This window comes from Garra rufa, chromosome 8 (genome assembly GCF_049309525.1).
Source record: "Garra rufa chromosome 8, GarRuf1.0, whole genome shotgun sequence".
NCBI lineage: Eukaryota > Metazoa > Chordata > Actinopteri > Cypriniformes > Cyprinidae > Garra > Garra rufa.
The window spans coordinates 11449218-11463143 of record NC_133368.1 but is presented as its reverse complement, the minus strand read 5'-3'; the positions used below and the strand labels follow the sequence as shown (position 1 = coordinate 11463143).

Genomic DNA, 13926 nt, shown 5'->3' with positions numbered 1-13926 from the left:
TGTTTCCACGCGCTGAGAACGAGAGACGAGGCGCGCGACACGGATCAGCGTGCACGAGTCCACAGCGAACTGCCTCCAATGAGAGAGGACAGTTCGTGTGCGTTTTAATAAAACCGATGTGTGTTTTATGTCTAAAAACTGACTATTTTAAGTCACGAGTCAGGTGCCTGATGTTAAGCGTAAATCACTGTATGATTTATAGGCTACTGAAATTATAGTCACAATATTTTATGTATTTAGTAGTTTGATGTGTACTGTAAATGAATGATTGATGAAGGAAGACTTTAGAAAACTAATATTTTAATTTAGGCTACTGTTATTTGGTGAGATGCATTCAGAGTTTTCTTAAGATTGTGACCTAAAATATGTGAATCTCATGCAAAATTAGATTATGTGATCTTCTGTGATTTGCTTGTTTGTGTATTGAATGCAATTCAGAAAGTTCTAAATTATAAAATAAAGACCATATGCGATGTGAGTGTTTTTACCAGAGAGGTTCTTGCTTATATTTCAGATCTGAATCAGAGCAGCATGTTTGAACAGGGGTAAAGGCAGCATCGTCTGGTAAATGTACTCCCTCTGTTGGCCGCTGGACACACGTCGGCGTTTGCAAAGTGTTTTTTTTTTTTTTTTAGCCTATCGGCTGATCAACGCCATTAGAGAAAAGGAACTGCACAAGAAATTCTTTGACTGCTCTTAATATAAACGGGGTCAACTGCACAGTTCCTAATCTACACTTCTGCATTTGATAAACATAGCTATTTGCGATGATTTCATCAAGAAAGTGCAAGCTCGTGTTCCAGTTATTGATAATGAATTTAAAGCCTTCTGTGATTCTAATTTGACCATTGAGGAAGTTCGAATTGCTCTTCATTCTTTAAAGAAATGTAAAGCTGTTGAGTTTTGCATTCGTTTTTGCGAATTAATTAAACACCCATTGTTTTATATGTATAATGAATGTATTAATCTGAAGGATGTGTCAACATCAGTGAAACTAGGTATTATCTGCCTTATTCCCAATCCAGATAAAGACACTCTTTAATAGACCATTGGCATCTAATTACACTCTTGACTGTCCATTATAAAATTTCATCTTTGGTATTTGCCAACAGGTTAAAGGTTAAACTTAACTAGTTAGTTGCTGAGGCTCAATCCGGTTTTGTAAAAAGTAGGCACATCAGTAACAATATAAGACTTGTTTAAGATCTTTTAGATTTTACAGATTTTGTATATTCCAAAGTTATGATTATTTTCCTAGACTTTTACAAAGCTTTTGACACCCTTAAGCATGGACTTCCTTTTCAGACTCTCAAGCTATTTGGTTTTGTTTTTGTTTTTTGTTTTTGAAATGTTTTATAGAGATATTAACAGATCTGATCTTTGATAGAAAAATTTAAATCTAAATCTAAATCTAAAAAATGGTGCCCTTTCCTGCTTACTAAGTCCTTCTCTATATGATTTAACAGCTTCCACACATTTTTTTTCCATGGTTTAGACAGCATAAATTAGCAGAACATGTATTTAGTAGTACATTATCTGTGCAATCAATGCCGTTGTTTACATCCATGCATCTCCAATATGGCCGCGCATCAGGTTGACCTGAGTGCAAACCCTCTATAATGTGGCAGTGACGTTTATGTGGATGGGGCTTCATAAAAGCATAAATCATTCAAAGTGAACCACAACGAGTAATGAACGGCGTCTACTCTATCACTTCTACGCCACTGATTAAAAATACAAAGGGATGCATTACAAAGCAGCCTTTATGGAAAGTGTTTCACACACTGTTCATATCTAGCCCCGCCTCTTCAACAGCAGAATTTTGATATATGTGACCGAACAATTATTAGCCTACTCCAGGCAAATTCGCTACGCAATTTGAAAGCCAGAACAAACAGTCAATAAAAGAAAACACTATCCACTTATTTCGAATATCACGTGACTTTAAAAGTTATTGTTTTGGTTTTTGTCTGTCTGTATGAGATTAGTGCCTCAGCTAACTTGTAAACATAAACAGCGTCAAAAAACAAACATTACACAACAAGTTGATAATCAACAACCCGAGAAATGGAGCACACGAGAGTAACTTTGGTTTCTCAGACACCAAATGACACTCTTAAGCATGGATTTCCTTTTCAGACTCTCAAGCTATTTGCTTTTGGTTATTTATTTATTTATTTATTTATTTATTTATTTATTTTGTTATTGAAATTGTTTTTTTTTTTTTTAAGATAAGAGGCTGTAAGTGTAACTAAGGAGTTTTCATGTGCTTCTGGACTGAATATGTCCAAGTGTGAGATAATGATGCTCCGTGAAAATGATGATTCCTCAACTGATAGTATCCTAGTAAAAGAGATATCTGAGATCAAAAGTATCCGGGTATAATTAAGACAACAGCTTCACTTAGAGTGAAAAAACCTAAAGTATCTTTAGCCTTTGGCCTCAAAGAGACCTTTCCCTTTATAGTCCAAGTGAAGGTGGACTTGAAGTGTAAGACTTTGGTGACATAGTAATAAAATAAATTGGATTAAAAGATGTTTACCAAATCCCAATTTTACAAAAAATTGGTGGTCTTACTGTCCAAGATTCATTAGCAGGTTCTTCTCTCCTGGAAGAACCATATAAAACCTTTTTTATGGAAGTCAAAAAGTCATAGTCGAAGTTAAAATCAGCTTTATTGTCAATTCTGCAACATGTACAGGACATACAGAGAATTGAAATTGCGTTGTTCCTTGATGCATAACAGATAAATTAAATACAAAAGGTAGAATTTGAAAATTATAAATATGAATACGAATAAATATAATTATACATATAATCTAAAAAATGTAAAAGCAAAATACAATATACAAGTAAGGGCACATGGCAGAGAGTGCAAACCTGAAAATGCAAACAGTATAGTGCAAATAGAGCTTGTAAATATGATAAAGTGACAACTTGGAACCACTTGGATATAATGGTTAGGAATACATCTATTTTTAAGAGCTGGTGGGTGAAAACTTTATGAATTTGAAAATCAGGCTTATTTTGTCCTCTGGGGAACATGTTAGTATCTTCTGTAGCTTTTGAAGGGCAGTACTACGTGAAAAAAACATGATATTTAGGCAAAATAAGAAAAATGTACACATCCTCATTCCTTTTAAAAGTTTTCACCCCTAGCTCTTAATGCATCGTGTTTCCTTCTGGAGCATCAGTGAGCATTTCAACCTACTGTAATAGTCCCTCAGTTGTCCTCAGTGTAAAAATATGGATCTTAAAATCACACAGTCATTGTTGGAAAGGGTTCAATTGCACAAAATTGCTGAAAAACCCCAGAATTTGTGGGACCCTGAGGATTTTTTCGGAAGAACAGTGGCCAGTTTAACTGTTCAGACTCATGAACAACTATCACTAAAAAAAAAAACAGCTGTGGATCATTCAGGTAAAAACACAGTATTGAGAATCAAGTGTATGTAAACTTTTGAACGGGGTCATTTTTATAAATTCAACTATTATTTTCTCTTGTGGACTATATGTAAACATCTTTTATGTGAAATATCTTATTCAGGTCAGTACTAAATAAAACATAACATGCATTTTGTATGATCCCTCTTAATTTGGTTTAAAAAATAAAAATAATAATAATTATATTTAGCTGATTCTGCAAGGCGTATGTACATTTTTGACTTCAACTGTAGGTGATATAATCAGACTACTTTTAGATTACTTTGACCTAAGTCATTTTTCACATTAATTTAAATAGGATAATCTTGTACCATATTGAAATAAAATACAACGAGTAAGAAAATTACATCTGTTGTTATCAACATCACAAAATGCATTAAACATTATGTTACATCAAGGTTTCCCAAACTGGATTTGTGAAGGAACTGCAGGGGGGGTTTGAGGTTAAGGAAAAGCTAATAATTAAATCATAAAAATGTTAAATTAAAACAATTTTAAAATCAATCAAAAGCATCCAAAAACAATGAACATTCAAATGTGATTCTTATTTTTATTAAAATATTTATTTTAAAATCTCTGGGGTACTTCATATAAAAATATATTAGGTGAAAAAGGATCAGATGACAAAAAAAATGTAAATTTGTGTTTGAAAGACAAACGCCTTCCAGAGTAATACATGGTAAATAAAAATGAATTTGTTCATCAGTAGTTAATGCAATGTTGAAACACTTCATAAACCTGAAATGATTTTTGTAAATCTAGTGGTCAAATGCTGTGTAGCCACCTGACTAGTGACTGGTTTTTGCATGAAGGTCCACAAAACAAAAAAACTTTCTGAGTGTATGTAAGTGGTAGGCTATTTTAGAAAGGAAAACTTAAAAGATAAAAAAGAGGAATTAGATAAGAGAATCAATAAATTCTAAATAATCTAATTACAAGTGCTTATTTTTTTATCTGATTAAGTAATCCAGATTACATGTAATTAGTTACTAGCCAGCTCTGATTATGAACTAGCATGAACCATGTCAAACGAAAGGCATAAGACATTAAGGTCAGACATGAGGTTACAAGTTGACTTATACTGTATGTAAATCTTTAGATAAAAAATCCAGTTAATTTAGATTTTTAGGTTAGCTTTTTTTCTTCTTCTTCTTTTTAATTAAGTGGAAACCTGCTAAATAACTTTTTGGAAATTTGAAATAGCCTATTATATAGTAATAAAATACATTTGACACAACACCTCTGTACGGAAAATAGCCTTTTTCAGCCAACAGTAAAATACTATGAACAGTGGAGTTCAAGTTCAAGTTGAATGTATTTGTGTGTGTGTGTGTGTGTGTGTGTGTGTGTGTGTGTGTGTGTGTGTGTGTGTGTGTGTGTGTGTGTGTGTGTGTGTGTGTGTGTGTGTGTGTGTGTGTGTGTGTGTGTGTTTTTCCTGTATTTTTTTCTTTTTTTTCTTGAATCAGTAGAGTACAGTATAACAAAAAATCTTCAATAATAATCATGTGATTAATACTAATGAGTCATTCATCTTACTGTCTGAGCTCTGGCTTCTATAACAGGGTATTACAGATTTGTTTTATTGTATCATACTGATTTATACAATTGAATAAAACAATGAAATGCTAGCAACTAATAGCACAAAACATTAGCACTACACTGTAAAACATTATTGAGGGTTCTCTTAACTTTTTTGCAACTGGCTGCTGGAATTTATTAGATAAAGGAATATTACAAAAGATAGGAAAGTGAAACTGACAGCACAGGAAAAACCTATTAATGTTTTTCAACAATAAACATTTTGAAAGGAAACCATGAAGAAGCACCTGGAATATTTGCCTGTTTTCCATGTCAGATGTACAGCACTCAAGGCCATGAATATAAACCAGTTCAAACAAGTGAAATAATGTTGCCATATTATTGTGATATTCTCATTTTTAATTAATTTTTATTTAATATTTCATCCAGAAAGAGAGATGTGTACATGAAAATGTAGCCTATATGTGACCCTGGACCAGTCTTAAGTAGCATGGGTCTATTATAGCTAAAAATACATTGTATGGGTCAAAATGATTAATTTTTGTTTTTACGCCAAAAATCATTAGGATATTAAGTGAAGATCGTGTTCCATGAAGATATTTTGTACATTTCTTACCATAAATATATCAAAACTTAATTTTTGATTAGTGATAAGCATTGCTAAGAACTTAAGGGGAGACACTGCAGGCAAAAACGCAGTTTTTTCATGCAAAATCAAGTTTGAGATTTTTTTTTTTTTTTTTCAGACTAGTGGAAAGAAAACATCCAAAAAACACTGTTAATTGTTTATTTTATAGCACTTTATTTATTTGTGTCAATAGATTTCAATTACAATGCATATTTTTAAAGGCCGTTTTCTCAAACTGAGTTGTTTCTTCTACACTGAGCCATAAATCTCCACTTCAGTAGCACTTAAACACACCAAACTTGACATTTTTATTCCTGTCTATATTCTGAAGGTTTTTACAGAGGGATTTGTTCATATATAATTTGCTTGATTTTATACAACATTTTATTCCCAAAAAATGGTAAAAAATATACTGTTTCCTGTCAGTTCAAGTCTTTTCTGAATTATGTTACGAAATGAGATACCCAAAATTACCTCTGTAAAAACTTTAAACTCTAATACGTCAAAAAAAAAATTAAAGAATTTTGAAACTGACTTCATCCGGTGTTTAGATTTTTGTACTATGCAAATGAGCGCATATTTCATTAAATAATGTGTAATTTGCATATTTAAACCTAACATTTTAGAAAACTTGTAATACAAAAAATGTTTGCAATTATCAAAGTAATCAATCAACTGGGTAAGTAAGGTGATAACTATTAGTTAATTTTTTTTACCCTATTCGCCTGCAGTGTCTCATCTTAATTCGGACAACTTTAAAGGCGAATTTTCTCAATATTTTGATTTTTTTGCACCCTTAGATTCCAGATTTTCAAATAGTTGTATCTCGGCCAAATATTGTCATGTTCTAACAAACCATACATCAATAGAAAGCTTATTTACATGTATGAATCTCAGTTAAAAAATGTGCCCTTATGACTGATTTTGTGGTCCAGAGTCACATATCATTGCAGGAAATACCAAAAAAAAAAAAAATGAAGGGCAGTACTAAATAAAAAAAAAGTAATTTAGGCAAAATAAGAATCTTCATTCCTTTCAAAAGTTTACACCCCTGGCTCTTAATGCATCATGTTTTTTCTGAAGCATCAGTGAGCATTTGAAACTTCTGTAATAGTTGCATATGAGTTCCTCAGTTGTCCTCAGTGTATAAATCAAACAGTAATTGTTGGAAAGGGTTCAAATACACAAAATTGCTGAAAAACCACAGAATTTGTGGGAACTGGAGGATTTTTTTTTTTTTTTTTTTTTTTTGGAAGAACAATGGCAACAAACAAGGCACTCATGAACAACTATCAGGTAAAAACACAGTATTGAGAATCAAGTGTATGTAAACTTTTGAATGGGGTCATTTTTATAAATTAAACTATTATTTTCTCTTGTGGACTATATGTAAACATCTTTTATGTGAAATATCTTATTCAGGTCAGTACTAAATAAAAAATAACATGCATTTTGTATGCTTTCTGTTATTTTGGTAAAATAAATAAATAAATAATAACATTTTGCAGATTCTGCAAGCTGTATGTAAACTTTTGACTCAACTGTAGGTAATATAATCAAACTACTTTTAGATTACTTTTGACCTAAGTCATTTTTCAAATAGTTGTATCTCGGCCAAATATTGTCATGTTCTAACAAACCATACATCAATGGAAAGCTTATTTACAATGTATGAATCTCAGTTAAAAATGTACCCTTACTGATTTTGTGGTCCAGAGTCACATATCATTGCAGGAAATACCAAAAAAAAAATGCAATGTTCATAAACAATCCAGTCTCAGACTCTTTAATGGTTCATTAAGAAATCTGACAGTCTGTTACATGTCTGCAAAACAGAATGAAAAATCAGCAAACTGTAGCAACCCATTGGAAATTCTGTGTCTGAGGAATGTCACATGCTGGTATATTTGCGTATCTGCATCTGAAGGAACCGCACACGCGAGGCGCTCGTCTGGTGAGGAGTTTCCATTGAGGGCGGCGCTACGCTCTTTTCAGGAAGTGCTGGGGACATAGGAAATTTTATTTTCGTGGTAAATAAAAAAAGTTCCTTGTTTGTAACATTTATAACCAGGTGTGGTATGTTTGCACGTATACATAACCACTGTCCCAGAGAGAGCGAAACAAACGCGTCTGCGAGTGACGATCCGTTACCAATCAGAGATGGCTGCAGTAACTGTTGTGGATCTCACACACGTCCGCTGTTCTCAATACGACATCTGTGTCAAACAGCGCATCAGCAAGTGCTGTGCATTGACCAGGAATGGCTCACAAGAACCGCTCTTCTTCATAGCGGATTTAGAGGGCTCCGTGGGGACGGACCGATTTCCTAGAAGCTCTATTCAGGAGATGTTTATCGGCTTCAGCAAATCCCCACAGGTCCTGTGCAAGAGCTCGCTTTCAGCCGCATTATACTCATTCAAACAGGCTATAGACGAAGAGGACATTAGTGATGTGAAGATCGTGACTTCGAGCCGCGGAAGAGGATTGTTTCAGGTCTACCAGGAGCTCCTCTTCACTTCTGCGTATAATTTTGAGTACAGTATCTTGTTTGACAATCTGTCCTGTGACTGCTGTCCCCTGGGTCAGAGCACAGACAGCAGCACTCACGCAGATGAAGCTAAACGTGAGCTCAGCACGTTTCTACAGCACCTACCAGCGCTCAAAGGAGACATTACAATTCTTAGATCCTCTTTAATTTCAGGTTGGTTATGTTCGCTTTCGCGGGTTTTACTTTTATGCTTAATTATGTATTCATAATGAAATTTAAATGTGCATATTTTTGATTAACTAGTAATACATGAACTTTGAATTTAAGGGCTGCCATAATTTCATTTGGAATATTGAATAGACCTATAACACATTTCAAGTTTGGATAAATTACTATTATTATTTACATATTAAGTTTGCATATTTTTGTTTAACTAGTAATACATGAACTTTGAATTTAAGGGCTGCCATAATTTAATTTAGAATAATAAATATACATATAACACATTTAAAGTTTGGATAAATTATTATTAATAGTATTATTATACATATTAAATTGGCATAGTTTTGTTAAACTAGTGACACAGGAGCTTTGAACCTGAGGCCAAAATTTCATTTTAAATAATAAATGAGCTATAACACATTTAAAGTTTGGATAAATAATAATAATAATAATAATAATAATAATAATAATAATAATATTGTTGTTGTTGTTGTTGGTATTATTATTATTATATTAAATTTACATATTTTTGTTAAAATAGTAACAGAAATTTTGAATCTGAAGGGCTGACATAAATTTATTTGGATTAATAAATGAGCTATAACAAATCTAAAGTTTGGATGAATTTATTATTATTATTATGATTATTGTTAGCATAATAAATATGCATATATTTGTAATAATACAGGAGCTTTGAACCTTTGAACCCTTTGGAGCTTTTGAACATACTTTCATTTGGAATAATAAATGAGGTATAACACATTTAAAGTTTGGATAAATTATTATTGTTATTATTAGCATTAAATTAGCATATTTTTGTTAAAGTAGTAATACAGGAGATTTGAACCGAAGGGCATAATTTTATTTGGAATAATAAATGAGCTATAACACATTTAAAGTTTAGATGAATTAATATTATTATTATTAGCATATTAAATTAGCATCTATTTGTTAAAATAGTAATACAGGAATTTTGAATCTGTACAGCTGACACAATTTCAATGGGAATAAACTAGTAATACAGGAACTTTAAATCTTGAATCTAAATAGACTTATAACACATTTAAAGTTTGGATAAATTATCATTATTATTATTATTTTTATTATTATTATATCTGTTGGGCTGCATAATTTAATTTGGAGTAATAAACAGACATACAACACATTTAAAGTTTGGATAATTATTATTATTATTATTATTATTATTATTATTATTATTATTATTATTATTATTATTAATGAACATTTTATTAAACATTTAGGGAAATATTTTAATCATTTATTGTATTTTATTTCATTTTTATATATTTTGATCATATCATATATAAATATAATTTGTAAATGCTTAATTTAATGATCAGACCTCTGTAGTTTTCATTTTGGGGCCAAAACATATAATGCTATGCAATATAATGAGGCATTTCCTCAAAAGCCTGATGTATTATATTTGATACTCACATATTAACATGATTATTTTTCCTTAAAATTATGTATGGATAATCAAGTAAACCTGCTTCAATCTGGTATATGTTAATCTCGAAATATGTATATCAATATAAACGTTGTTCTTATGTTTAATAAAATTTTCAGAGTAGTTAAGTAGTTTTTAGTGCAAAAAGACACGTGCACCACAGCCTGAAAATGGAAGTTTTTAGAAATGTACAAAAATTCCTTTTACTTCCTGCAAAGTTTGAACTATCAATCAGACGACAGAAGGCATGTAGATCATTTGGATAATTTGGAGACCTTAGAAATTCAAGTGTCATATGTAATCATGTAGAGTTAATGGATAATTTGGAACAGATAGTGATTAAAATACAGCCAGTGAACATGGGAACTTTTAAAAGCATCCCACGATGCGCCTAAAATACTTTCAAACCCAAAATTATTCAGACGCCAGATATAATTTTTGATTTTTTTTTACTAGTGGGTGCAGGACACTATAGTTAATTTATGTAAGTGAAGATAGTAGAATAAAGTAAACTGTATGTGACAAATTAACCATAAAGTGGACTATCAGTAAAATGCGTACAAATTTGGGACCAAAATTATTTAGACACTTTCACCTCACCATATTTTGCTTAAGTGTTTTTTCTTTAATTGCTAATGCCACCTTTTTTTTACACCACAGACTGAACAAAATTAAGTTGTCTGAATTTTTGGTTGATGGTAATCCATTACAAACCTTTCTATCAAAGTCATCTGACATTATTAAGATGAATTTGTTCTGACTCAATTTAAGTTCTTGTCATATTTTATTACCATTTTCTAAACTATAGCAAATAAACTGTGATAATGTGAGGAATGCTGAAGGTGTCTGAATAAATTTTGGTTTGACCGTAGGCAGTGTGAATCTCCAGAGTGGGAAGACCTAGAATCTAAGCAAAGAATAAGCATAAATTTAAAAGAATTGTTCATTTTTTTGTTTCATCTTTTTAATGCCTTACTGTCAGTCAGTCTATGTCTCTATTTCCTTCTCATTCAAAGACTGCTTCGGTCATGGCTACTCGACTCGTACCGGAGGTATATCCTACATCAGCACTTTGAGCTCGCTGAACCTCTTCTGTAACCCGCGGCGTAAAGACTCCAGAGCTGTAGTGGCTGAGAACCTCCGGCGGCTCGGCCTGCAGGCTGGATTTCACCCTCAACAGTTTAACCTCATAAAGGTACGTGAACACAAAGAAAATATGAGGACGTCAGTCTATAAGCAAGCAGCATATCACATCTCCAAACACATTCCACTGCATTTGCAAAATTTTCAGTTGCATTCTTTTTTAAATACTGCTTCACTGACTGAACTTTCACATTAATGGGAAAACCGGGTATTAAAACTTGTATGGCTTAATATAACGTAAATAATAGAAAACACATGAAAAATGTACATTATTTAAAAACACATTGTTTATTCATATTTTGGACTATGGGGGGCGCGCAATTTCGATTACATCAGTGAGCTACTGGCGCTACCTGTTGGTATTTTTACCACAACACAACTCAGAAAAATAAAATACTGATATATGACACATTGTGCAACTTTTGGTTGTAATTTTTTAGTCGAAGAGCAACTAGAGAAGCGATGCAAGTCTTTACTTCTTTCCTAGCGATAATGGGAAGATGCCTGTGGATGAATAAAACTTCCTAAAGACCAGCGTCTTTGTTCTCTCCACTTTAGCCCTGATGCCTTTAAGCTTTTTAGTAGACCACAGCTACTGAAAGAGCTTACAAACAGCAGAGACAAGAAACGCTAGATGCCATCCTGACAGGATGTAAACATGTCAACCACATTTGAGGGTTGTTTGAAGCCACATTTAAATTTTGAGAATACAAATTCGCAGGCACCATAGAAGTCCGCTATATGGAGAAAAATCCTGAAATGTTTTCCTTAAAAAATATAATTTCTTTACGACTGAAGAAAGAAAGAGTACATTAAGTACATTATCTGAGTACATTATCTGTAAATGTTTGCTCTGGAAGTGAACTACTCTTTTAATGGCTTTTCTAATACATATTTCAGTAAGAGACATCATTTATATTTAGCCACACAAGTCTGAATACCCAGGGTTTGAAATGCATTATTCTTGTGATATTATGAAACTTTTTTTTTTAATTGTTATGCATAAATTCTTAGTGAACAAACTCCATCGCACACCTGCAAGTGATAGGTGCGTAGGATAATAAGACCAACCAGGTGGATCATCAGGAATGAAGGTCGTGTGACCGAAACGTTGTGTCAATAAATATTACTTCTTTGCAAGTTATGATAGTGTGCGGGAATTGCTTGTCTCTATGCATAAATTCTTGAAATTAATTTGGAACACATGTCATGCGTATTTTAATTATGGAACTTTTGTTGTTTTGTTTGTTAAACAAAATATAAAAAAAATATGTGTTTGATGTTTTGTATCATATTTGATTTATAAGGCATTGACTAATCTAAGTATTGATTGCATGTCTTTGTCATCAGTGTAATCATGCCAGTGATGTGTGGGTGATGGGTAAACCAGCCCCTGACAGTTACGACGGAATGGTGACCAATCAGGTGGGCGTTGTCATAGCAGCACCAGGGGCCGATTGCATGCCACTGCTCTTCACTGACCCCGTAGCAAAGGTCATTGGAGTGGCACACGCAGGTAAATCACATCACAATGTAAAAATAAATGCTTAATTCCCCTACAAACAAAATTTGACAGGTTTTATTCACCCAAATAATAATGCAATTGATAGATCATGGTTAGACCTGCATAGCATAATACTGCGTATAATACTGATTCACTTCAAGCCTCAAGTGAGTTCTGTGGGAAGTATTGGTTCATATGAACTGAAACAAGAAAGGGAAGTCAAAAGGTGCGTTTCATTCGACCGTATGTTCTCAGCGAAGTAGATTTAGATGAGTTTCTAGTCTGAAGGGAGATGAAATGTTCAGTTTGAAGAACACTGTAAACAGCATAGGGAAAAGGGAACATCGATACATCACTTAATAGGAAGTTTAGAATGAAGTTTATCTATATCACAATAGTACTAAAGAAGTAAAATAAACAGTGATAAGATAAGTTGAGGTGGCAGCATTTTATTGAGCCTGATTAGTCGTATGTGTGTTTTGTATGCAGCTGTTCACAAATATAAAATTAGAATGATTTCTGAAATGTGACACATAAAACTGGATTAAAGATGCCGTATTAATTAATTTATTTATATATTTACTAATTTACTAATTTATTTATATATTACTCAGTTTACTGCTTTTAAATACAACAATTTATATTCATTACCTTAATATATTAATTTATTATTCTTTATTATTATTATAACTTAATTATTGCATACTTGTGCATTAATGTTAATCTATACACTACCAGTCAAAAGTGTTTGGTTTTTTAATGTTTTTTTTAAAGAAGACTCTTCTGCTCACTAAGCCTGGATTTATTTGATCCAAAGAACAGAAAAAAAAAAAAAAATTAAATATATATTGTATATAGCTGAATATATTTTAAAATGACATTTATTCCTGTGTAATTTTTTGTATCATTACTCCAGTCACACAATCCTTTAGAAATAATTCTAATATTCTGATATGCTCAAAAACATTTATTATTATAATGCTAAAAAAATCTTAGTAGGATTCTTTTTCAGGTTTCTTTGATGAATAGAAAGTTCAGAAAAATAGCATTTATCTGAAATAGAAATCTTTTGTAACATTATAAACGTCTTTACCATCACTTTTGATCAAATTAAAGCCCCCCCCCCCAAAAAAAAAAAAAAAAAAAAAAAAATATATATATATATATATATATATATATATGGGTGTGTGTGTGTGTGTGTGTGTGTGTGACCCTGGACCACAAAACCAGTCATAAGGTTAAATTTTACAAAACTGAGATATATATATACATCATATGAAAGCTCAATAAATAAGCTTTCTTTTGATGTATGGTTTGTTACGATAGGACAATATTTGGCCGAGATACATCTATTAGAAAATCTGGAATCTGAGGGTGCAAAAAAAATCAAAATACTGAGAAAATCACCTTTAAAGTTGTCCAAATTAAGTTCTTAACAATGCATATTATCAAAAATTACATTTTGATATATTTACAGTAGGAATTTG

The 13926-nt window shown here is 32.1% G+C and overlaps 1 protein-coding gene across 1 annotated transcript in view; it reads left to right on the top strand.

Moving 5' to 3' along the window:
• The first annotated feature begins 7368 nt into the window (after positions 1-7368).
• lacc1 (laccase (multicopper oxidoreductase) domain containing 1) overlaps positions 7369-13926 on the top strand; it is a 10967-nt gene continuing 4409 nt past the window's right edge. Inside the window, exons 1-3 of the mRNA XM_073845008.1 lie at positions 7369-8312; positions 10809-10987; positions 12286-12451. Coding sequence (XP_073701109.1) covers positions 7772-8312; positions 10809-10987; positions 12286-12451 — 886 coding nt within the window. The 5' untranslated portion in view covers positions 7369-7771. The remainder of the gene's footprint in view (positions 8313-10808; positions 10988-12285; positions 12452-13926) is intronic.